The sequence below is a fragment of the Lithobates pipiens genome, unplaced genomic scaffold, assembly GCF_037356315.1.
Source record: "Lithobates pipiens isolate NorthernLeopardFrog02 unplaced genomic scaffold, aLitPip1_a1.2 Scaffold_18, whole genome shotgun sequence".
Taxonomy (NCBI): Eukaryota; Metazoa; Chordata; class Amphibia; order Anura; family Ranidae; genus Lithobates; species Lithobates pipiens.
Window position 1 is genome coordinate 489266174 of NW_027507758.1, and position 25810 is coordinate 489291983.

The 25810-nt window shown below is 43.8% G+C and overlaps 1 protein-coding gene across 1 annotated transcript in view; it reads left to right on the plus strand.

The window, feature by feature from the left end:
* FBXO36 (F-box protein 36) overlaps positions 1 to 25810 on the plus strand; it is a 94021-nt gene that overhangs the window by 40618 nt on the left and 27593 nt on the right. The window contains exon 3 of the mRNA XM_077488553.1: positions 14487 to 14659. Within this exon, the coding sequence (XP_077344679.1) occupies positions 14487 to 14659 (173 nt within the window). The remainder of the gene's footprint in view (positions 1 to 14486; positions 14660 to 25810) is intronic.

The window sequence follows — 25810 nt, forward strand, 5'->3', positions numbered from 1 at the left end:
TAATGCACAGAGGGTCAGAAGTGTGTAACACACAGGACAGCGTACAACCAAAAATGATGCCATCTTGGAAATACACTCATGTTTCTTAACTTTCCATCTCACCACCCAACCCCAGTACAGCTCTCTCTCCACCCCAAATCCCACCAAAACAGAACATATAAGCCACCTTTCTAACCCAATTTCCCCAATATGGATCTCCCTATCTCTTCCCCAAAATGCTCCCAGTTCAGATCTCTCCCCCCCACCCCCAAATTCCCCCATTGCAGATCCTTTCCTTCTCTCCAAATCCCTTCAGTACAGGTTTCTAACCCCCCCCCCCTCCGACCAGTACTGACTCCCCCCCCCTTCAAATTTCCTCCAGTAGGATCTCTTCCTCACCTCAAATTTCTCCCCCGCCCCCACCCCCAATACAGTGGTATGCCCCCTACCCAAACTTCAGATTGGTGCAATGCTCCGAGTAGAAGTCCTCCCCTTAGTTGTGTCATGCCACACTGCACATCAGAGCCAAGTAGGAGCCTTCCACAGTTCTGTACTGTACCACAGGGAAATGAGGCATTGCTAGCACAGGGCACATGCTGCACATCTCTTGCGGGGTGCCCCAAGTCTAACGCTGTGACTGCTTGACTTTATTTTTTATTTTAATTTTTTCATTTCAGCGCTGCAGGTGACACTTGCAAACAAATATGAGTTGGCACAGTGGTGTAGTGGATAGTACTTTTGCCTAGCAGAAAAAGGGTCATTGGTTCAAATCCCAAACATGACACTACCTGTCTGGAGTTTGTATGTTCTCCCTGTGCTTGCGTGGGTTTCCTCCGGGTACTCTGGTTTTCTCCCACACTCCAAAGACATGCTAGTAGATTAATTAGATACTTCCTAAATCTGCCCTAGTATGTGTATGTATGTATAAATGTAAGTTAGGGACCTTAGATTGTAAGCTCCTTGTGGGTAGGGACTGATTTGAATGTAAAGCACTGAGTAAATTGATGGTGCTATATAAGTACATGAAATAAATAAATAAATAAATAAAATGTACCCTGGGTGCCTGGTGCTAGCTCATTGAGAGACAAATGGAGTCATGGATATGTAGATCAGGTAAAGGTAGGATCTAAAAAGTGCCAGATTAATACATGGGGATCTGATGATCCAAATGTGAGAAAATACAAACCCCTAGACCAGGTATCCCTAAATGGCAGACCTCAGTCCGGTTCTGGCCCCAGTAACCATCTTACGTGGACTGCAGCCTCGCCAAATAGTTGCCTGTGTGTCCTCTTCCCGCCCCCGGGTTGCCTGCTATGTTCACAGGTTGGCAGGCACGCATGGGTCTGGCCCTTCAATAAGATCCCCACACTGCCTGTCTTATTTACACAAGACATGAAGCGCTGCCGCTCTGAACAAAGGGGGTGACTTTTTAAGTTAAGAAGCGGGTGATTGGTTGCTACGCAGCAGGGCGGTCCCAGCAATCAATCACCACCTTTAATTTGAAAAGTCACGCCCATTGTCCAGGGCTGCCGTACTTTCCATCTTGTGTGAATAAGGTAGGGCTCTGTGGGGAGGGGAGGAGTGCTGTGCTGTTATGAAAAGGACAGAAGTCTACTATCGAAGGGTCTGTGATGGGTCAGTCTGCGATGGGTCAGTCTACGATGGGTCAGTCTGCGATGGGTCAGTCTGCGATGGGTCAATCTGCGATGGGTCAATCTGCGATGGGTCAATCTGCGATGGGTCAATCTGCGATGGGTCAGTCTGCGATGGGTCAGTCTGCGATGGGTCAGTCTGCGATGGGTCAGTCTGCGATGGGTCAGTCTGCGATGGGTCAGTCTACGATGGGTCAGTCTACGATGGGTCAGTCTACGATGGGTCAGTCTACGATGGGTCAGTCTGATGTGCACGGGAGGCTGCGATGTGGAGGACATGAGCGTAGCATCAGGGGGCGCCCTTAGTTCCAGAGGGCCCACAGCTCTGCTCCCTGCTGTCATATTACATTTGATTTCCTCTACAAAATCACAGAGTTGGAGTCCAGCTCCAATCTGCCTGGTGTCCCCCAGTGCCCCAGCCAAGTTCTATAATCCAGTAATCAGCTTCCAGTTGTTTGCGCTCTCCCCAGTTCCTGCTCTCATTGGCTGGGGACATGTCATTACTAGAATGGGGGGAGAGACGAGGTCATGTCATTACTATAATAGGGGAAAGGGGGCAAGGTCATGTGATTACTAGGATAGTTTCTACAAAATATTTTGAATTACCCTCTCAATATGTACATAAATCTCTGAAATAACTCTTTAGCCACTTGCAGTGTCTTGGCGCCTAATGGGAGTATCTTGGCGCCTAATTGGAGTATCTTGGCATGCAGTAGAAGGGGCCGGTAGTAGTGGCGGGCCCCAGGACAATTTTTGCATTGGGACCTACAAGCTTCAACTTCGCATCTGCTCGAAGAAAAGTTTTCTGACTGGAACCCCGTGAACTTTTATTCAGTACCCCTGCCCTAGACCTTTAAAAAGCCTTTGATGGGTAGCCATGGAGCACAGCTCATGACTATTCTTTGAACTGCTATATTAAACAAGTCCCAAAGACTCATGCTTTACCTTCTTCCAGAGCAGCACTTGCAGAAGGTTGCTAAGAAACACAAGTGAACAGCAGTGAAACTCCTTCATTTAAAGCTTCCAAGTGGATACAAGAAAATTAGATTAGAGAATTGTCCTAAACATTTTTCATTGTTCATGTGTTGTGTTTTTTTTTGTTTTTTTTTTCGCTTCAATTTAGTCCTGCGTGGCAATGGCAGCAATGACTTCCTTATGTTAGACTTCACTCCCCATCATTCTTCCCCTATCTGGCTCCACCTCACTCTGATTTGCCAACAGCAAACCCAAACACTCTGTATCAAAAGCTCTCTGTCTGTCTGACATACAGGGCTCTGTGCTCCAATCTACTGTAACTTTGAATGCTACTGTTTTCCAAGGAACGTTGCCAAAATACCTCCCTTCCTCTGTTGAACAAATTATAGCGCCGCTCCTCAACCTGGCTGTATAAATATAGTTCTGTGTTTCAGAGTTTCACCTTTATCAGACATAATTCAGGATTAACTTAATTTTTACTGCACATTACCTGGTTTAAATCCTATTAAAATAGTTTAGGATTTAATTTTGTACCCTGGAATTTGAGCATTTGAATCTTACTGGAAAGTGAAAGTCAGCCTAATGTACAGAAAGGATTGGCAGAACTTCAATCTGCCTAGTGCTTCTGACCTCCCCAGGCAGTAGCAAACAGGTGTCTCCAACTTCAGCCAAAAACCAAAGTAGAATTCACCTGATACTCCACCTGTTGGCTTAAAGGAGAAGTACAGCCAGATATCATTTTGCTGTACTTCTCCTGTGGATCATAGGAGTGCAGTCCATTCCTGTGTGTGCTGTCTGTTTTCAGCAGACAGCGGGCTGAAGCCCATTGTCGGCTGATTTCACAGAGCTAGTCCAGACTGGGGAAAGATTACCAGGTCCAGTTTCACCCAGATGTCTTGGCTGGCACCCCATTCAACCTCTCAGCAAGCTGCTGAGAGCCTGAGCCAACCGCTCCCGTCCCCTCTACAGCCCAGCGCAGGGTGGGGTGCAGAGCAGAGAGATGGGGACTGACGGCCTCCAGCCCTTGTTCATGGAGCACTGAGAACTGAGCAATCAGCGGTCTTTGATCGCTTAGTTCTTAGTCTTAGAGCCGGCAGGGGACAGATGCAGCATCAAACCAAGGCAAGTACATTTAAAAAAAAAAAAAACACTTTTAAAGTGGAGTTCCAGCCGTTTTCGTGTTTATTAAAAGTCAGCAGCTACAAAATGTGAAGCGGCTGACCTTTAATAAACACACTCTCTCCTGTCCCACGATCCAGCGATGCACCCGCCCCGAACCCTCGCCACTCCCCAGGGCGGGCATTACAAGTATGGGCACCCCGCTGCAACAGCTTGCTGCTTCACAGCTGGGTGCGCACTGCACATGCGCAAGTCACACTGCACCCCCTCAGTGGTTGGGCAATCTTCTGGGACCTGTGATGTTTCCCAGAAGATTGTAGGAAGGGAGGGGGAGAGGTGGCCCAAGCGGAAGTGGGGTACCTGTCAAAACTAGGTACCTGCTTCCCCCCCCCCCCCAAATAAAAATTACATGCCAAATAGGGTATAGAAGGAGTTGAGGAGTGCTTAAAGTGGAACTTCCACTTTTGGGAGGAACTCCACTTTAAGCTTGTATCACAGTTCAGTATTTATATGCTTTGAGCATACTAATTTAAAGTGTTTGTAATCCCTAAAAATGAAATTATATTATTTGTTCTTTTTTGTCTGTTAAATAATAATAATAAACAATGGATATTTATTTGTATATTTGTCATATACAGTATGTTTGGTAAGTATGAAAATATACTTGTTGATCCTGCCAAAAATTCACTAGGTTCTCGCAAGCAGTGCTATCAGCCTTGCCCAGTTCACCTCTGAAAACGACTGAACACCTATGTCCTATGAAGATAAGGAAAGAGAGAGAGTGTGTTTTGTAGTTCTAGTGCCTGTCCAAGGGTGATAATGCTGCTGCTCCATAGATACAGTACAGTGAGTGAGCCTGGGTTCACACTATTGCAAACACAGACATTGCATGTGATTCACACCACATTGCTGTGCAGATCACATGCGATGTCTGTGCAATGTGAATTCAGTAATACATTTCTATGGCTTAACTTCCATTGGAATTGCATTAAAAAGGTGCAGGAACATTTTTTTTTCCTGCACTGGAGTCAAAGAAATCTAGATTCCCATAAGCAAATAGCGCTTGCTGGTAACAAGTGATATCAGACTCCAATAAACAAGCAAACACAATATACAAAAATCAACATATAAATTCAGTGTTTCATAAGTACGTTGACAGTGATAAGAAACTTATTTTCCAAAAAAGTACATTCTCGCCATGTAAATCCCCACAATTGGTGATATGTAGCTGAATGTGCTCCCAAAAACAAACAACTCATGGAAGTGAAGATCCCTACTCACCGAATATAGTTGACCCTCAATGTCGTACGACAAGAGGGGTCAAAAAGGGCTTAAGTGGTCTCCGTGACCAAAGGATCCACGAACCAGCTCCAATCATTGTCTCCTTACTGCATTCCGTACATCCAAGGATAGACCTCGTGGCAATCAAAAAGAACAGAGAACGGGCTCCACATAGTGCAAAAAAGTTTTGACTCTTTATTTGTTTAAAAGCCTTCTAACAAGTACAGTTTACAACAGAAATTTATGCAAACCCCTCCTGTACAGGAATCCGTAACACCAAAAAATATATAAAAAAAAGCTCAGGTGTATAAATTTGTTGCTAAATATTTGTGTTGTGTACTTAATTTAGGCCGGCCATAGATGGTTCGAATCTCAGCCAGTTAAACCTGCCAAGATTTGAACCATGTACAGTGAGGGAAAAAAGCATTTGATCAACTGCTGATTTTGTACGTTTGCCAACTGACAAAAATCATTAGTCAATAGTTTTAATGGTAGGTTTATTTTAACAGTGAAAGACAGAAAAACAACAAAAATATCCAGAAAAATCACAATTCAAAAAAGTAATAAATTGATTTGCATCTTTATGAGTGAAATAAGTATTTGACACCTCCACAACACATGACTTAGTACTTGGTGGCAAAACCCTTGGTGGCAATAACAGAGGTCAGATGTTTCGTATAGTATAGGGGGTGGGTGAATTATATGTTTGGTGGCTGGCTGGGGGCTGCTGGCTGCCCCCCCCTACCAAGAGAATTGAGCACCAGCCATCACTGGGTTCTATACTAGGTCAGGGTTGGTTCCTTGCAGTATGCACTTAAAGGCCTTTTAGAGTTCTAGATCATTGTTTTCATGCAGTATATTTTTTAAGCCTCATGCACACTGGACGTTTTTGACACTGCTCTCAGGAGAGTCTGGTGGATTTTTAATATGTTCCTGCATGTTAACCTACATGTCCATTCACACATAGGTGTTTGGATGAGTTTAGAGGCAGAAAAAAAAACTACTGCCAACGCATCCAAGAGGAGCAGCGTTTTGGCAGAAAGAAAAACACGCGTCTGAACATGCGGTAACGCTAAGCGTGTTTAGGCGGTTGAGTGTTAGTTCATTTCAGTGGCCAGAATAAATTATTACTGGTCAATTAAATGAATTCACGCTCAAGTGCATGATGCTCCTAAACACGTTTACACACAATAAGAAGCGTCCGGTGTTTTTCTGTCAAAACACTGATGCTAGGAGGAAAGGCGCCTAGGAGAGATGGCAAAAATGTCCAGTGTGCATGAGTCCTAAACAGTCCTGCTTGCTACAGTTTAGCTACGCATGCCGTTGAAAAGAAAATGAAGTACCAGCCTTCTGGAAAATTCAGAAGGAAAACACATTTGAAGGAGTAGTAGGGCCCATGCCCATTCCACCCTACTTCCCCTGTGGGTCACAGGAGTGCACTTCGTTCTTCACTCCTGTGACCCAGATTTGATGTCACTCAGCCGATCCAGCCTCTGAAGAGATCCCGACATTAAAGTCTGAGCCTGACTGGTAGCTGGCTCAACCTCTTGGTGCACCTATGAGAGCCTGAGACAGCTTCCTTGAAGCACTGCCCAGTGCTTCAGTGAGTACTGGAGGAGCAGAGCAGAGAGCCGGTGACTGATAGTCACCGGCTCCCTGTTCGCTGAAGACCGAGAACTGATCGATCAGAGTCTTATCGCTCAGCCCTGGTTCATGCAGATGCGATGCAGGAAACATAGCGAATCCTGTACATTTCCCACATTATAATCGCACTGCATCCATGCGATCTGCTACGGGTGTCAATGTTAGATTAATGACACTCTGAAAAAGGGTCTTGCGCCATTTTGGTACAGATGTGATTTGAGCCATAAAAAAAAAAAAAAATGTATGGCTCATATGTGATGTGCACAGGAATGTTCTGTGATTCCTGTGCGAATCACATGAGGTGTTCTGCAATGCATAAGTGTAAACCTAGGCTTAGTTCTTAGTCTTAGAGGTGACAGGGGACAGATGCAGCATCGGACTGAGGGGTGGAAGGGAAAAAAAAAAAAAAAAAAAATCACTTGATTCCCCCATCAACCCAGTCAATATTGATGGGGGAATGCCTCCCACAGTGCTATTGTGCTCCGCTGGTTGGTTGGCGTGGGGAACCTTCCTGGCTGGCAGAACACAATGATTACTGCTAATGGCAGTTGCCCGTAGAAAATACAACAGGTTGGTTGTACCCAAGAAGATTGATAGGTACAATCAGCCTGCTCATACATGGATTGAAAATCGGCCTGTCCCTGCTGAACCGTGCAAATTTCAATCCACGTATATGGCTAGATTTAGGTGCAGAAGAGCTAATAGAAGAGTCATTTTCAGGGACTACTAAGCAGAAAGTGCAACCTGCATGTGAAACGAGCAAATGTGGCTCCTGCTTGTACATTTATGATAAAGCAATTAAAAATGATCTAAACTGACTTAGGCACGGTTCACACTAGTGCGATGCCAGATGTCTGTGCAATGCGATTTCAGCCATACAAGCGGTATGGATGAAATTTCATCACATTCACACCAAAATGATGCAGTACCCTTTTTTTGGCCCGCACTGGAGTCAGATTGCATGGGTGCTCACACCTATGCCATTCGATTCCTGCACCATTTTACAGTTTGCACTGCGATCTGCGAACTGATGTGGGGGCGTCATTAACTTTACATTGACACCCACAGTGGTTTGCAGATCTCAGTGTGAACCACAGTGCGATTCAGGTGTAATGAGGGAACCGACACTGGATTCACAGGGTTCTCGCATTGCAAACCAAACCGACAGCAGATGTAAATGTAAATATAAATATATATGTAAAAGTAAATGTATTGGAAACTTTGTTCTAAATAGACACTTTGAAAAGGCTGAAGTGATTAACTTTCCTAGAGAAAATACTGCTCAAGGTTCTTTTCCGTGGTGCTCACATGCATGAAGGCATAGACATTTATTGATCAGATTTCTGCAGAAAAGGGAGTTCAAATTCTCCCCTCCAACAGGGATTATATAACCTAAGGGCAGTTCACACCACATGCAGTCCAGTGCGTTTTATTTTTATTTTTTTAATCAAAACACATGAAAAGTAGATTATATGGTTTCCAATGGTATTGTTGACACCAATGCGGTCAGTTCCAGGGCTTTCCAGTTGCAGAAAGAAAAAAAAAAAAAAGTAGAACATGCTGCAATTTTCCTGCACTGGAATGTACTAGAACGTGGTAAAATGCATAAAAAAATGCACAGAAACGCATAAAAAGTGCACCGGACCCCAGTACAGTGAAACAAACAAAAACAGGAAAAAAAAAAGCATCTGGAATACAACCGGAAACGCATCAAAAATGTGCTAAAAACGAATGCAGAAATGCATTCGGAAGGGATCTGGAGTGTGTTTTTGTAGTGTGAACCAGCCCTTAGGCCGCGTACACACGCGGGGACTGTTCGCCCAACTTTGTCCGTCAAACAGTTTCGGCAAACAGTCCGCTCAAAATTAGCATGGACGGACATGGCCACACACGACGGACGAACAGTTTGCTGAAACCGTGCGCGATGACGTGAACGGCACGTACGACGGGACGAAAAATACGACGTCCTATACACTGCATTATAACTTTCGGCGTGAAAATCCTTTCTGAGCATGCGCGCAACTTTGTTTGACGAACAAGCCTACACACGAGCGGACTGTTCGCTGAAACAAGGTTTCAGCGGACAGTTTTTCGGAAATTCCGAAAAACCTTGTCCGTCAAACTGTCCGCTGAAACTGTCCGCTGAAAGCCCACACACGAGCGGACTGTCCGCCCAAACACTGTTCAGCGGACAAAGTTGGGCGAACAGTCCGCCCGTGTGTACGCGGCCTTAGTGTTTACATATGTTGGCAGGACATAAGGGAGCCTGGAGCAGCATTTTCCCCACAAAATCTAGGTATGTCTGCCCTTCCATTTCTCTTTATTTTTATAAGCCAACAGTGCTATCAACAAAAGCTTTCTATTCATATTTGAGTGTAGGTACGCTTTATATTACACATAACTCTGCAGGCAAAAATTGGTATATACAATTTCAGAGGTGTGTATATGTAAAAACTTGCTGATATTATTGAACACACCAGATAAAAGATCAAAAATTGCTTAAAATATGTGACCAACATTAGTAACTAAAATAGTTTTAACAAGTCTGGACTCGTCCAGCTTGATCACCCTACCTGCTCAGTGTGTGTGCTTTTCTCCACTTGGATAAAAGAATAGTTAACTAGTTGAGCCCCTAACTCATTGTAGCTATGCACTTATTCATTTTTTTAATAATTCTGCAGATACTTACAATACAGAAAATATACATTATTATTTTTTGGGGACATACAATGCAATTTTCTGGTTGTATTGTTCCCCAAGAGTTTTCTAATTTGCTTAAAAGGTAGGACATTTTTTTTTTTTTTTTTTTTTTAAGTTTGACCAGCTATAAATTTTACTTTTCATTTTAATCTTGTTCCTTTTATCAAAATATCAAAATGATGTCACCAGTCCATGCCATTATTTATACATAAATGTCATAAATTCTTTCAAGGTATTTTTTTTAAAAAAGATGCGTACTTTGACACCCATGCTGCTACAAGAACCTAAAACAGTCCGGGATTTGAAAGCCCTGCTTTTCGCCCCCTTCTTTCTCTAGGGCTTCCAGGACAGATCTTTTAATTTTCATAGCAGCCAATTTATTTCTGTATAGAAAATGTATCTGTCCATAATTTGCAGTAAAAAATAGAAGCAGCAACAGATTAGTAAAGAATACGACAACATTGTGATTATCTGCTCCTGAAGATTACAATGTATCTATTTTTTCGACATTTTACCAACTTTGACCACTAATGCCACGTACACACGATCGGACTATCCGGCGGACAATCCGCCTGTGTGTGGGCTCCGGCTGACTTTCTTTCCAAAAGTCTGGCAGACTTATGCCACGTACACACGAGCGAATTGCCTGGCATACTTAGTCCGGCAAAAAATCCGGCAGACTTTCTACCGAACGGACTTGGCCACACATGGACACACAGAAAGTCCGGCGTTTGCTAGCGCGATGACGTACAGCACGTACGACGGGACTAGAAAAAGGAAGTTCAATAGCCAGTAGCCAATAGCTTCCTTTTCCGTACTTGCTTCTGAGCATGCGTCATTCTTAGTCCGCCGTACTAGCATACTGACGAATGTATTGTCCGCTGAAACCCAAGTACGACGGGAAGATTGGAGTGCAAAAATACTTTTAGTCCGCCGGACTTCACGCTGGAAAAGTCCGCTGAAGCCCACACACGATCGAATTGTCCGCTGAAATGCGTTTCGGTGGACTAAGTACGCTGGACAATCTGATCGTGTGTACGCGGCATTAGAAAGAAGTTTTGACTCAAAATTGTCCACCAGACTTGGCAGATTGACACCTCGCTAGCCCCGTCAACTGGTATGGATTTAAAGGGGAAGCCCTATGCCGTAAAAACGGTGTGGGGGTCCCCCCAAAGTCCATAGCAGACCCTTATCCGAGCACGCAGTCCGGCCGATCAGGAAAATGGATGGGGACGAGTGAGCACCCCCCCCCCTCCTGAGCCATACCAGGCTGCATGCCCTCAACATGGGGAAGGAAGGGGGCACTGCAGCCCCCCCCATCCCAAAGCACCTTGTTGCCATGTTGATGAGGACAAGGGCCTCTTCCCCGACAACCCTGGCCGTTGGTTGTCGGGGTCTGCGGGCGGGGGGCTTATCAGAATCCGGGAACCCCTTTAATAAGGGGGCCCCAGATACCGTGTGTATGCGGCATAACTGTCAGTGCCAGAAGAGCTCCTTATAACACGCCTGAAACCTCAGATGTCAAATTGACAGCCGGCTTTTCCAGCTACACCTATGAAGACTCTTATGCCCCGTACACACACACGAGCGGATTTTCCGTCAGGAAAAAAAAATTTTTTCCAACGGAATTGGGCTCAAGCTTGGCTTGCATACACACGGTCACACAAAAGTTCGCTGAACTTTCAACCGTCAAGAACTCAGTGACATACAACACTACAACGAGCAGAGAAAATGAAGTTCAATGCTTCAGAGCATGCCCCGAATTATTCTCGAGCATGCGCAGAAATTTTGCGCGTCGGAATTTGTACAGAATTAGAATTTCCAATCAGAATTTTTTCCAACCGAAAAATTGAGAACCTGATCTTAAGCTTTTGCTGGCGGGAATCCAGCCAGCAAAAGTCTGATGGAGCATACACACGGTCACATTTTCCGACCAAAAGCTCTCATCGGTCTTTTGCTGGCCAAATTTCCAATCGTGTGTACGGGGCATTAGACAAATTAACTACTGCCTGGTTATCAAAGTAGAACATGTTATGTATTGTAAACAAAACTTTGCAATTCCTATAGTATTTTATGTTTAGGCTTACCTTGTGTATGTGGCCGATCTTGTGATTACAGGATAATAGGTATACATCTTGAGGGCCATAACATTTAGCAGTTTCCTAAAGCCCAAGTACCCCAACCAACTGATCCTGTTTGTGGCTCTCATTGTGTAAGGCCCTTCACACTAGCGAATTTGGTCATTTTTGTTTAGCTGTGGGAGACCCAGCAGGGTTCCATGCAATTAACTGCAGGCAGAAAGCAATGGGGAGCTGACAGTTCTTGCAGCTCTTCACATGTATTCACTCATGCAGCTATTATCTGCGAATGACCATCTGTATCCAGGGCTGATCATCCACAGTTTATTGCTGCACAAGCGATTACATGCGATCGGTCATGGTCAGTAGCTGTCAGCCTCCCTCCCATTGCTTTCAATGGGCCTCGCACCCACAGCTAATTGTAAACAGCCCTATAAGAGTGGATGAGACTTTAATCAACTAAGGTAATCATTAATCCAGCAATACATGTTAAACCGCCTAAAATTTGAGAGATCCTGAAAACATGGCCTGCATATTTGAGGACTGTAGCTGTGAAACACTGACGTGGAATGCCATTATGAGAGGCAGTGCTGTGATATTAGGTTTTGCCTGTAGGTGGCCCTGTGAGATCTAATATGACAACCAGAGTGCAATGAGAGTTTGTTAGGGGTTATCCCTTATTGTTACTAATGGGGGAAATAGAAGTGATGGGTGGATTTAGAATTTGCCTTTAAAATTTATTTCTTAGCCTTTTTAAATGTATAAAACTAATAAGATCTAAAATTGCAGGTGGCTCATGTTATCTAGAAACTCTCCTCTAATCTTGGGTGCACATTTTGCTGTAGTGCTTGCCTTCAGCGTCTTTAGGGCTAAGTGCTGCTCCCTATACTAAGCCCCACCAACATGATACCATTATCCCAAGAGCCCCTTCATGTCAGTATAGTAATAATGCTATAAAGTATTTTTTTATTATTCATTTTGGATAGAGTTAGGCCCCTTTCACATGGGCACCTCCGCTATGCTTAATCCGCTTGTTCAGTGGGGAATCTCTCTACTGATCTTGGCTGAGCAGGCGGATGACAAGACCGTGTCCTGCTCTCCTCTATGGGGAAATCAGATGGAAACGGACTGCATGTCCGTTTCCATCCGCTGCCATCTAATCTGCCGGACGAATAGAAAATAGGACCACCATCCATCTGTTTTTGGCAGGCAGGATCAGATCGGATTGCGGTATGATAGAGGACAATGCAGGGTCTGATCAGGTCCACCTGAAAAACTGACAGACAGACCTGATCGGACAGCCCATGTGAAAGGGGCCTAAGGCCGGGTTCACACTGGTGCGACATACGCTCCAAAATTGGGAGCACACGTCGCATGAGGTGTGTAAATCAACGAATCACTATGAAAGCCGTCTTAACTGGTCCAACACAAGTCGGTCCGGCTTTAAGAAAGGTTCTTGCACTACTTTGGTCCTACTTCAGCCCATTGAATATCAGTGAGGCCTGATTCACACTTGTGCAGGTTGCAGTTTACATATTGGAGGTGCATTTTGCGCTTTTTCAATACACATCTTTAAATCATTGAAGTCTATGGAACCAGAAAAAGTCCCTTGCCCTTTCTGTAAAAAATCACAGATGTGTGCTACATCCATAGGAAACCATGTTAAATGCACTGTAGTGTGTTTCTGCAAAACTGAAAATGCACTACAAAATGCATAGGTGTGAACCAGTCCTGAAGTCGGAACAAAGTTGTATCCTTGTCCTAACCAACTGGCTTGTGACATCCGACATGGTGATTACAGCAGCAGTGAAAGGAATTTATGTCACATTTGAATTGTTTTGAGGACAAGTCAGACTATCAGTCAAAGGACAAGTCAGACTATCTGAAAGTCGAACAAAACCTTATCCTGTTCATGCAAGTCAAATGGAAGTGGGACCAATGTAGGACACAATGCCGCAGGGCAAAGTAGGATGACAGTGTACAACACAACATGTGAACCCATATAATTTTTAATTTTTTTTTTTTGCCATCTGTGTCCTATTGATTTTAAAGGAAAATGTATACTGGGTTTCATACATAACATTCTTTTTTTAACATTAAAAAATGCCAGATAAATATCACATATTGCATTTTAATAATTTGCATTCTAATTTTATATCAACAGATGGCCTCTTCTTGCGTTTTACAGGCTGTCATTTGCTCTAAAGCTTGTTTTTACATACTTAAGTGGATGACCCATCAGCAATGACTGCTGTGCCGTTTCTTTAGCTAACCCATACTGCTCTGAGAATCCTCCGTCATGTATTAAATATATATATATTGTGAGGGGTTAGCTCGGCAGCGGGTGTGTGTGACCCCCCTGGATGGGTTCACAACACAAAATCAGGCACAGCAGACACCGTTGTAGGTGCAAAAAAACAAAAGATGCAGTTTATTTATGCTACATGCAGTGATACATATAACAGCCAAACAAAAAAATAAAACATGAAAATAAATCCTGGTCAGCTTGACCTCTAACTACACACTTAGATTCCCTGTCTAACAACTGAGTGCAGCCTTGTGCTGCACCAGTCCCTGTCTCTGTTGTAGAGGTTTGCCACACAGGCGTTAACTCACCGCACAGCACAGATATCACACTCCCCAGTCTCTACAACACAAAACTGGTTCCAGGATGGAGCATCTCCCTAAGCATGCTGGGGTTTTTTGTAGAGGTCTTAATGAGCCCACTTACTTCAGCTGGGCTCATTAACTCTTCCCCTCTAATTGTAAAGGTCTGCATAAAGCCTGAATCTAGGGCACACATATTTCCCATCCTGGATACAACCAGGTGACTTTACCTGCGTGCTGCCACAATATATATATATATATATATATATATATATATATATATATATATATATAGCAAGCGACACTTGTATGTGTAATGCCACAAAACAACTGACATTTTTGCGTTGATCCTATTTTATATATAATCTAATGAAACAGATTGAGATTGCTTCCTTTTTCTTTTATATTGAGAGTATAAAATGATGTAGTAACTGTGGTTCTTCCTCTGCAGCTCAGATTGGCATGGTGTTTGGCCAGAAGGTTTTGAGTTACGTCATCAACCTATGCCGGGGTCAGTATGATTTCTTGGAGCGCCTTTCTGAGTCATTGATACTCTACCTCCTGACTTTCTTGGACCTAGAGGACATTGCTCAGCTTTCCCAGGTCTCTCATACATTCCAAAAGGTAAATATTGTATATGGCTGTATCTGCTGGCAGTTAGTGAACTGATCAAACAATATGTCTGTCTTTGACCCCATACACACTATTAGATTTTCTGAAGATTTTCGAAAACCATATAATACAAGGTCAAATCTTAAGAGTTTCAATTTTTATGCAATCAGGCAGGCCCTTGCACTACATGGTTTTCGTAAATCTGAAGACAAAAAAATCAACAGAAAATCTAATAGTGTATATGGGGTCTTACACTAAAAAGGTATAAATATCAGTTGTAGGACTGCAAATCCTATTTTGCGTGACTGTTGAATCCTGTATAATATGTCCAAAGCTTACCACACATGTTGTACTCTCCTTAAAGGTTAAGTTCACTTTTTTTTTCCTAAATCCCAGCTTCCCCTCTGTACCAATATACCATTAATATGCCATTAATATGCCTCTTTGGCAGAAGAGAAAAAGCTTTCTATTTGCCCTAGACAAGGCCCTACCTCAACCTCAGTGTCCTGGTGAAAACTCCTCCATTTGCCGCCTTTGATATTCAGGACGGAAGAACCAGTAGAAGGAAGCAGCTGACCTAATTAAAACACACTCTGCACCTGCCCCCTTTCCCCCCTTGCGACCACCCAACTGCCCCTGCAGGTTCATGCAATCATCAATCAGCGTTCTCAGATTGTGTAGTGTATGGCCACCTTTATACACCTAAAATGAAATAGTTGTACTTTCGGTGCCATTAATTGTTAATAGCACCCCAAACGCAGAAGCAAACACATATTTTGCCAAGTGAAGAAACAAGTGACAATTGCAGCAAAACGCACAGTAAAAAATGTGCAAACTGTGAATTAGGATAGGAAGTGTATTGAAAGTCCTGTTTGTGGCATTGTGACACAATGAAAGAGAAGATGTCATGGACTGTTGGTATATACTGAGTTGTTTAGCACGCAGACATATTTAGGACCAAATCGGGGGTTCTCTGTGAGCATAAAGAATCACCCCCAAGTTCCCTCTTTTTGAAGCATACACAAACGAAGCCCTGTAATGTTATTTGTCTTAGTATGAGTTCTTTTCTCTTTTAGTCTTTATAATTTATTATGCATGAAAGCTATTATTTCCTACATGTCTGGCTTATTGCTTTGGAGATCCATTACTTAGTTAGATTTGTGCACCGCAGTGATAACCCTCATTAATCACAGATTCTGCAAAGATTTACACTTCAGTGGGTGGTAAATATGTGCTAGAATAAAATCATTACAAGCCACTCTATCCGTATAGATAAGATACTGCATTAAACTTAGAACTCATATTACCGGTCATATTTTTCAAAGATGTGTTGAAATTTTAAGTGTTTATGGCAATGACTATGCCAGGTTTAATAAAATCTATAACTCCTACACAGTTGTTTTTTAAAAGAATATCTAAAACTAGGGAAAAATTGTACATATGGCAGCTTATCTATAGATGTGGTGGCTGCATTTAATATAAAGCTTTTTTTTTTCCCCTGGTTGTCCTAAGAATAAAAGACTTTCTGTCCTAGGATGAAAATACTCTCATGGTACTAAAGCAGCATTATCACCCTAGGACAAGGACTACAGAACATCTCCCCCTCTCCTCTTATCGTAACATTAATGGGAGGTGTTCTCTAGTCCAGAGAGACCTAGGAACAGCCTAACTGATAAGAGTGCAGCAGTGAAGCAACAGTGACGATAATTACATCTGATGAAGCCCAAATTGTGTGGAGCCAATTGGGGAGTCGTACTGAACACAGTGAGTTCCATTCACAAAGCAGTATCTTACCGCATTCGAATATGCGGGTATAAGATATCGCATAGCATTTTTCAAAAAATTTTGTAGCATTCACTAAAAAAACACTGCTAAAATACTCCATGAATTTGCTATATTTTAGTAGTGCAAGCCTGTGATAATTTACTGCCGGCGTCTTACCACAGGCTGGTACTAGCTGGTTGTTAAAGCAGAGTTCTGCCCCCCCCCCCAGCAGAAAATTTAAAGTCAGCAGCTACACATACTATAGATGAGCTGCTGACTTTTAATATTAGGATACTTAACTGTCCTGGAATCCAGCGATGTCGGCACCCCAGCCAATGTTTCCATCGGCTCTTGTTTGCTCCCGCTGCCATTCATGGTAAGGGAAACTGGCAGTGAAGCCTTTGGGCTTCATAGCGGGCTCCCTACTGCGCATGCGCGAAGTGCGCTGTGTTTTCTGAATGGTCTGGTATAGATTTGGGGGGGGGGGGGGCGACTTCATGTCTTTTTTGTATTTTTTTTTTATTACAGGTTACAGCAGTTCTTCCTCTGTAAATCCCATGTGGAAGAGAGAGCCCTCCCCCTGTATTTATTTACTGTATATACACACATGCTTGCAAATCTCTATTGCACAACACAATTTTGGGTATTGTAGTTTGGATTGGTTTTACAAGCACACACTTCCAACACACACAATCAACCACTTCACCGTAAGTATATTCTGTATACGTCCTCGGACGGGAAGGGTGATATCTCGGTTATCGCTGCAGGTGTATTCAAGATATAATTTCCTTCTGCCAGCAATTTTGGTGTCGGGGTTCCCTTCAAAACCCATACCAGAGCCAAAGGGCCTGGTATTGATTAGGGGGGGGGGACTCCATGCTGTTTTTATTTTTTAATTTTTATTGCTGCCATTTTTTATTTTTTACATTCAAGTGAGTTGACATTTTGAGGACCTCATGTGGTATACCGCATGGGATCTGGCTCTGTGAATGAAGCCCATTATCTCCCTTGTTTTCCCCAAAATGCTAAAGTCACTAACATGGACTGTCATTTAAATTTCATGTTTGTGGTGGGCAGCAAGAGAAGATGGCAGCACACAGCCAGCTTGTGGACGGGGCCTCCTCGGCGTGTACACGTGGGGTTATCTCTCCTCTCATGTGCTCGCTTAGCGGGGGCATGAGAGGACAAGTCTGATCATTGGAGGAGAGCAGCATGAGATTTCAGCACAGCTAGAGAACTGACCACATGTGTTCTCCTGCTTAGTGTGGTCAGTTTTTATTAGGAATGCAAGGGGACTAGCAGAAACGCCAGGGATTTCATTCAAATGAATCAATACAAAGAGAACAGGATACCTTCTCATACAAGTACAAGGTATAGCAGGCACATATCAGGAATATGAGTTGTTGGGATAACAAGCACCCTCTCCAGCATACCTCTGCCACTCTACTACCAGTGATCGAATGGGGTCCCGCTGTGCACCTAGCCTGGACCTCATGCATGTGCTTAGTTAACTTCTTCTTCTCTCCCATACCATGTGGCTAGGTCCATGAGGTTTCCGTACTGTGGGTTAGGTCCCAGTTACTTTTGGGGAGCCAACCGCTACGGAGGGATGCAGAACACCAGCCCCCTCTATACAGGAGGACCTGTCACCTACTTCAGGTACCCTGCTTTATTGACCAGCTCCTATACATTCCAACTAGTCTATGATTGCTTGTGGCAACTACTCTCCTGCTCCAACTCTTTTTCCAAGTAAACTCTTCATAGTGGCTCTTACTCCTGTACCCCATGAGGGTTTAAGAGCCCAGTTCTTTTAATACACCATGATCCATCATACACCCCATTCAGTGACTTCAGACTGGGCATCAAGCAGTTAATAAATTTAAGATTAATCACTGCGCTAACAATTATAAAGCAGCTGACATAAATTGTACCGTCACAATAAAAAGCATAAAGGTTAAGTATATGCAGCGGTAGAAGCATCAAATTATAAAATAAAAGTCCATAGTTTTAAAACAGAGTCTTTGTTAAGGGAAAATACTGGAACCACCCACGGTGCACACAGAGATACAATAAGGTGAGAGGATAATCTCACGTTCACCTTATTGTATCTCTGTCTGCACCGTGGGTGGTTCCAGTATTTTCCCTGAACAAAGACTCTGTTTTAACACTATGGACTTTTATTTTATAATTTGATGCTTCTAGCGCTGCATATACTTAACCATTAAGCAGTTAATGAAACTTTACTGAGCATTTAGCAGCACAGTTCAACAGCATACTGTACATGAAACAGAGTCCAGCCCTAACTATCTAAAGCAGGCTGCCCAGGTTCATGTCTTCCAGAGAAACAAAGTCCATTCAGCAAGAGTCCTGTGATGGTAAGTTCCTATTCCCCTCTCATTCCTGACCTGCCCGGCAGCATGCTCGAATAAGGGTCTGGTATGGATTTTGGGGAGGACTCCATGCCTTTTTTATTTATTTTTTATTACATGTTACAGCAGTCCTTCCTCTGTAAATCCCATGTGGAAGACAGCACTTGTTCTTAGCCCTTGTACACATGGTCGGACATTCTGCCAACCAAATCCGTTGGATTTTGTCAGACGGATTGTGTCCGAAACTCTTGCATACACACGGTCGGACCAAGTTGTCGGAAAATCCGATCGTTAAGAACGTGATGACGTTATTTCGTTACGACGGGACTACGTTCACGCTAGTAGCCAATAGCTTTGGTGTAGGAATTTGATCTGAGCATGCGTGGCACTTTGTCCGATCAAAATTCTCTACACATGATCGGAGTATGTCCGATCGGACCAGTTTGTCGGAAAATATTTCCAACAAGTTGGAAAATTGGGTCCGACGGATATTCTGACGGAAACAGTCCGATGCATACCACACACAGTCGGATTATCCGACAACACGGTCCGATAGGACACATTCCGTCGGAAATCTCTGACCGTGTGTACAAGGGCTAAGCCCTCCCCTTGTATTTATACACACACACACAAGTTTGCAAATGTCTTTTGCACAACACAATTTTGGGTATTGTAGTTTGGATTGGTTTTACAAGCACACAATTCCAACACACACAATCAACCGCTTCCCGTCCATTGTACGTATATATATATATATATATATATATATATATACATATATATATATATATATCGAGATATCATTTCTTTCTGCCAGCGATTATTTACAAAGTAAAAGCGATCTGAGTGGCTATACCTCAGTGAACCCATTTCACTGAAACCAGAAGCGATGAGTATTTTGTCACTTCTGGTTTCAGTTTGTTGTTTACAAGTCGTTACTGGCTTGTACAGCATCTGATCAAACTGGTTTCTGTTTGATCAGAGGCTTTGGAGGCCAGGTGGGATATATGGGGTCTAATAGAGGATCGGCCACGGCCCATGCCATCACAAGAGATGTTCATTTTTTTTGGTAGCAGTAAAGTTCAATAAAAATAAAATAACTATACAGTGAATAAATAAATAAATATAATAAGTAATAATTGAAAAAAATGTAAAGCGCCCCTGTTTCACCGTGCTCATGTGCAAATGCAAACGTGCACATAGGTTCCATATGCATGTGTAAATGGTTATCGCACCGCACATGTGAGGTATTGTCACAAATATCAGAGTGGGAGCAATAATTCTAGGGCCAGACCTTTTGTTTAACTCTAAAATGTTAACCTGTAACGGCTTTTAAAGCTTTGCCTATGGAGATTTTTAGGTAATGTAGTTTCGCCCAGTTCCACAGGCATACGCAGTTTCAAAGCATAACATAGGTATCTATTTATTCGGCATAACACCTTTTACTTTTTATTAAAAAATCGGGTATAATATTGTGTTTCTGTGCACTATAATTCATTTAAGTGTATTTTTTCCTGAAAGTTTGCATTTTATAAACTGCTGTAAACATAATAAATGTCACATAATGTGACATAAAAACTGGAGCAACAACCATTTTATTCTTTAGGGTCTCTGCTTTAAAAACAATGTAATGTTTGGGGGTTCTAAATAATTTCCTAGCAAAAATGTTTTAGATTTTTACAAGTATGAGAGAAATGTCAGTATCGCCCGGATTGGAAATAGTTAAAACAAGATATATTTGGTAAGTGTGTGATACTTCCACGCTTCCACTTAGGGTGAATAGGTATTTGTGTTACTGGAATGTGACTGCAGGAGACACCTAATAGTGTTCCCACAACTATAAGTAAATAAATTAAAAAGTGAATGATGCTGCACTGCTTGTGAGTACAATAAATCAAATACTTGTTCACTATTGTAAAATAAAAAAATAGAATATATGTGCAACCTCTGCATTGGTATATGTGCAAATAACTTAATAAAGGTTGTGCAAATGTCGCAATAAATAAAACATGCAAACTATTGGCAAATTTCATATATACAGTATCTCACAAAAGTGAATACACCCCTCACATTTTTGTAAATATTGTATTATGTCTTTTCATGTGACAACACTGAAGAAATTACACTTTGCTACAATGTAAAGTAGTGAGTGTACAGCTTGTATAAGCCCTTGTACACACGGTCGGAGATTCCGACAACCAAATCCGTCAGATTTTGTCCGTCGGATTTTGTCGGACAAAGTTGTCGGAAAATCCGACGTGCTTACGTTATTTACGTTATTTACGTTATTTCGTTACGACGGGATTATGTTCACGCTCATAGCCAATAGCTTTGGTGTAGGAATTTGATCTGAGTATGCGTGGCACTACACCCCTAAGTGAAAAGGTCCAAATTGGGCCCAATTAGCCATTTTCCCTAACCAATATCATGTGACTCATTAATGTTAAAAGGTCTCGTGTGAATGGGGAGCAGATGTGTTAAAGTTGATGTTATCACTCTCACTCTCTCTTACTGTTCACTGGAAGTTCAACATGGCACCTCATGGCAAAGAACTCTGAGGATCTGAAAAAAAATATTATTGCTCTACATAAAGATGGCCTAGGCTATAAGAAGGTTGCCAAGACCCTGAAACTGAGCTGCAGCACAGTGGCCAAGACCATACAGCAGTTTAACAGGACAGGTTCCACTCAGAACAGGCCTCGCCATGGTCGACCAAAGAAGTTGAGTGCACATGCTCAGTGTCCTATCCAGAGGTTATCTTTGGGAAATAGACGTATGAGTACTGCCAGCATTGCTGCAGAGGTTGAAGGGGTGGGAGGTCAGCCTGTCAGTGCTCAAACCATACGCCGCACACTGCATCAAATTGGTCTGCATGGCTGTCGTCCCAGAAGGTAGCCTCTTCTAAACATGATGCACAAGAAAGCCTGCAAACAGTTTGCTGAAGACAAGCATTACTGGATTACTGGAACCATGTCCTGTGGTCTGATGTGACCAAGATAAACTTATTTGGTTCAGATGGTGTCAAGTGTGTGTGGCGGCAACCAGGTGAGGCGTACAAAGATAAGTGTGTCTTGCCTACAGTCAAGCATGGTGGTGGGCAGGGGCGGCGGGAGGGGGTGGCTAGGGGGGGCTGAAGCCCCGAATGTGACCCCCTAAAGCCCCGAGTGTCAGCTCTGCAGGGTCTCCATTGCTAGCCCCGGGCTGAGCGCCGGGACCAATCTGATCTTGTGGCCAAGTGCCAGAGCAGGTCCCGCCTTCTGGAGCCTGCACGTCTGTGATGGACGTCCCACTGGTCCAATGCCGGGACCGCAGGACGTGTGATGTCCATCATAGGCGCTGTTGGCTCCAGAAGGCGGGAAATACAAAGCAGCTGCCGCGCCACATCCCCGCTTGGTGCTCGGGCGAGCCACTCTTCTCTCCTCTTCTCCTCTGAGGACTGGCTGCTGTGACACCGCACACCACGGCTGAGACAGGTCAGTGTGTGTTAATGTCAGTGTATGTTAATGGCAGTGTAGGTTAATGTCAGTGTAGGTAGGTCAGTGTGTGTTAATGTCAGTGTAGGTAGGTCAGTGTGTGTTAATGTCAGTGTATGGTAATGTCAGTGTAGGTAGGTCAGTGTATGTATAGGTCAGTCAGTGTAGGTAGATCAGGCAAGTCAGTGTAGGTAGGTCACTACCGTTAGTGTATGTAGGTCAGTGTATGTATGTGTCCAGTGTATGTAGGTCAGGCAGCTGAGTATAGGGGGTCACTATTGTCAGTGTAGGTAGGTCAGGTAGGTAGGTCACTACTGTCAGTGTAGGTAGGTTAGTGTATGTAAGTCACTACCGTCAGTGTCACGGCCTAGCCAAAAAAAATCTGCATACAACAACCCCCCCCCCCCCCCCCCAGTTGCCAGCCTTGGACTCCGGGCTGAAGACCCTGGTCCTTTTGCCACCTAGCAACGCCCCTGGTGGTGGGAGTGTCATGGTATGGGGCTGCATGAGTGCTGCCGCCACTGGGGAGCTACAGTTCATTGAGGGAACTATGAATGCTGACATGTACTGTGATATACTGAAGCAGAGCATGATCCCCTCCCTTCGGAGACTGGGCCGAAGGGCAGTATTCCAACATAATGACTCCAAACACACCTCCAAGATGACCACTGCCTTGCTAAAGAAGCTGAGGATAAAGGTGATGGACTAGCCAAGTATATCTCCAGACCTAAACCCTTGCATCCTCAAACGGAAAGTGGAGGAGCACAAGGTCTCTAATATCCACCAACTCCGTGATGTCGTCATGGAGGAGTGGAAGAGGACTGCAGTGGCAACCTGTGAAGCTCTGGTGAACTCCATGCCCAAGAGGGTTAAGGCAGTGCTGGAAAATAATGGTGGCTACATAAAATGTTGACACTTTGGGCCCAAACATTTTCACTTGTACTCACTGTTGTTGCCAGCGGTTTAGACATTAATGGCTGTGTGTTGAATTATTTTGAGGGGACAGCAAATTTACACTGTTATACAAGCTGTATACTGAAAATTTAATTTTTTCAGTGTTGTCACATGAAAAGATATAATAAAATATTTACGAAAATGTAAGGGGTGTACTCTCTTTTGTGAGATACTGTGTGTGTGTGTGTGTGTGTGTGTGTAGATATATATATATATATATATATATATATATATATATATATATATATATATATATATATTTAAATATTAAATATACGGTGACTGTTTTTAAAAATATTTTTAGGCAGGAGATGGTCAGAGACTGGGGACATGGTACAGGATGTGGTTATCGACTGGGGACATGGTACAGGAGATCAATGCAGCCTCAACAGTGCCCGTCAGGTGCAGCCAGACAGTGTCCCCAGTGCAACCAGCCAGTGTCCCCCATTGCAGCCAGTGTCTCCATTGCAGCCAGCCAGGGTTTCGCATTGCAGCCAGTGTCCCCCATTGCAGCCAGTGTCCCCCATTGCAGCCAGCCAGTGTCCCCACTGTAGCCAGAAAGGGTTCCACATTGCAGCCAGTGTCCCCCATTGCAGCCAGTGTCCCCATTGCAGCCAGTTTCCCCATTGCAGCCAGTTTCCCCATTGCAGCCAGTGTCCTCATTGCAGCCAGTGTCCTCATTGCAGCCACTGTCCCTTATTGCAGCCAGCCTGTGCAGGGGAAGAGAGAGGAGAGCCACCGCCACCTGGTTGATTAGAGCTCCGGGAACATCACAGCTTTCATTTCAATAGCTGTGTGTTCCCCGCCACGCGCCGCCACATACAGCCCCTGCTCTTTGTCAGGGAACTTTGACAGACAGATCACCTGCCCAATCCTGGGGCGGGTGATCTGTCTATCAAAGTTCCTCGGACAAGGGGGAGGGGCTGTATGTGACGGCGTGTGGCGGGGAAGACACAGCTATTGAAATGAAAGCTGTGATGTTCCCGACGCTCTAATCAACCAGGCGGTGGCTCTCCTCTCTTCTACGCTACAGGAAGCCCCCGTGATAGGCGGCACCAGGGGTGGGGGGCCTGCCCCAATTTCAGCTCCATTATTGGCTGCTTTTCTCTTTCGGCAAATTGCCGAAAAGGCAATTTTCGGCCAATATGTTTCGGCAGCCGAAATTTCGGTGCATCCCTAGTTGAAATCATATAATGTATCTTCCTTCAATCTATATACAAGTAAACAGTGAATAAACTTTGGTATTCTATATTACAGTTCACATGAATGAAAAAGTCTCTGATATTCTTTCCCATCACCTCTATATATAATGTGATTTTGATATGTCACCACTAAGGATGGGCGAACGGTTCGGCCTGAGCGTAAGTTAAGCCTCCACAAAGCTTGTTCAGGTGTTCACCGGACACCCTAATTTTCTATGTGGTTGGCGGGATGTTCCCCAGCCGAACGCACAGTTAATAGGTAGTTAAGGAGCAGGGCCAGGAAGCTGGCCGCTGCATCCTCAACAATGAATGAGTCATCCGCTGTCAGCTTCTACATGGGGGGTGCTCTGGAGCAGGACCCACATCCCAAAGCACCTTGTATGGATTTTAAAAAATAAAGATATGAGCCAGTTTTTTGACAATTCCTTTATTAAGAAAAATAAAAAAACAATGTACCTCCAATGATCCACCATCATTCATGAAGCCGCCACACCTGCTGGACCCCCCAAAAAAAAAAAAAAAAAAACCCCGCCCATGGGGAAAGCTGACCACCAAATGCCTGCTCCTCCTTCTGACAGTTCTTAAATAGGTAAGGGGCGAGGCCACCTGGTGATGTCACCTGGTGGTCTTGAACCCCTTGTTTCATCACTGACCAGCAGAGCACTCCCCTGCTCCAAATGTTGAGGGCATAACGCCTAGTATGGTTCAGGAGGGGGGTAATCGCTCGCCACCCCCTTTCTGGCCTGCCAGGCTGCGTGCTTGCATAAAGGTCTGGTATGGATTTTGGGGGAACCCCCACGCTGTTTTTCTTTTAAATTTTGTCGGGGGGGGGGTTCCTCTCAAAAACCATACCAGACCTAAATGTCTGGTATGGATATGGGGGGAGGGGCCCCATGTGTTTTATTTTTTATTTTTACGAAAGTACTTTATATGCATATTCATATGCATATTCCTTTAAATATAGTGCATGTGGGGTCCACTTAGTCTGCCTGTAAAGTGGTACATCTGTACCGTGTATAGAAACTGCTGAGCAAAACTGACATTTCTAAAGGAAAAAAAAAAGACATTTAAATGTACTTTTCTGACTGAACCATACCAGACCACATGCCCTTAACAAGGGCCTCTTCCCAACAACCCTGGGCGGTGGAATAAAGGAATTGTTAAAAACTGGCTCATGTCTATTTATTTACTTTTTTTGGTGAATGAGTAGGGGTATGATGTACCCCTACTCATTAACATGGGGGGGGTGGGATCTGGTCCAGGATTGTCAGGAAGAGGCCCTTGTCCCCATCAACATGGGGACAGGGTGCTTTGGGTGGGGGGAAGAGCCCCCCTGCCCCAAAGCACCCCCCCACGCCATTTAAAAAAATAATTGGCATAGGGTTCCCCTAAAATCTGTAC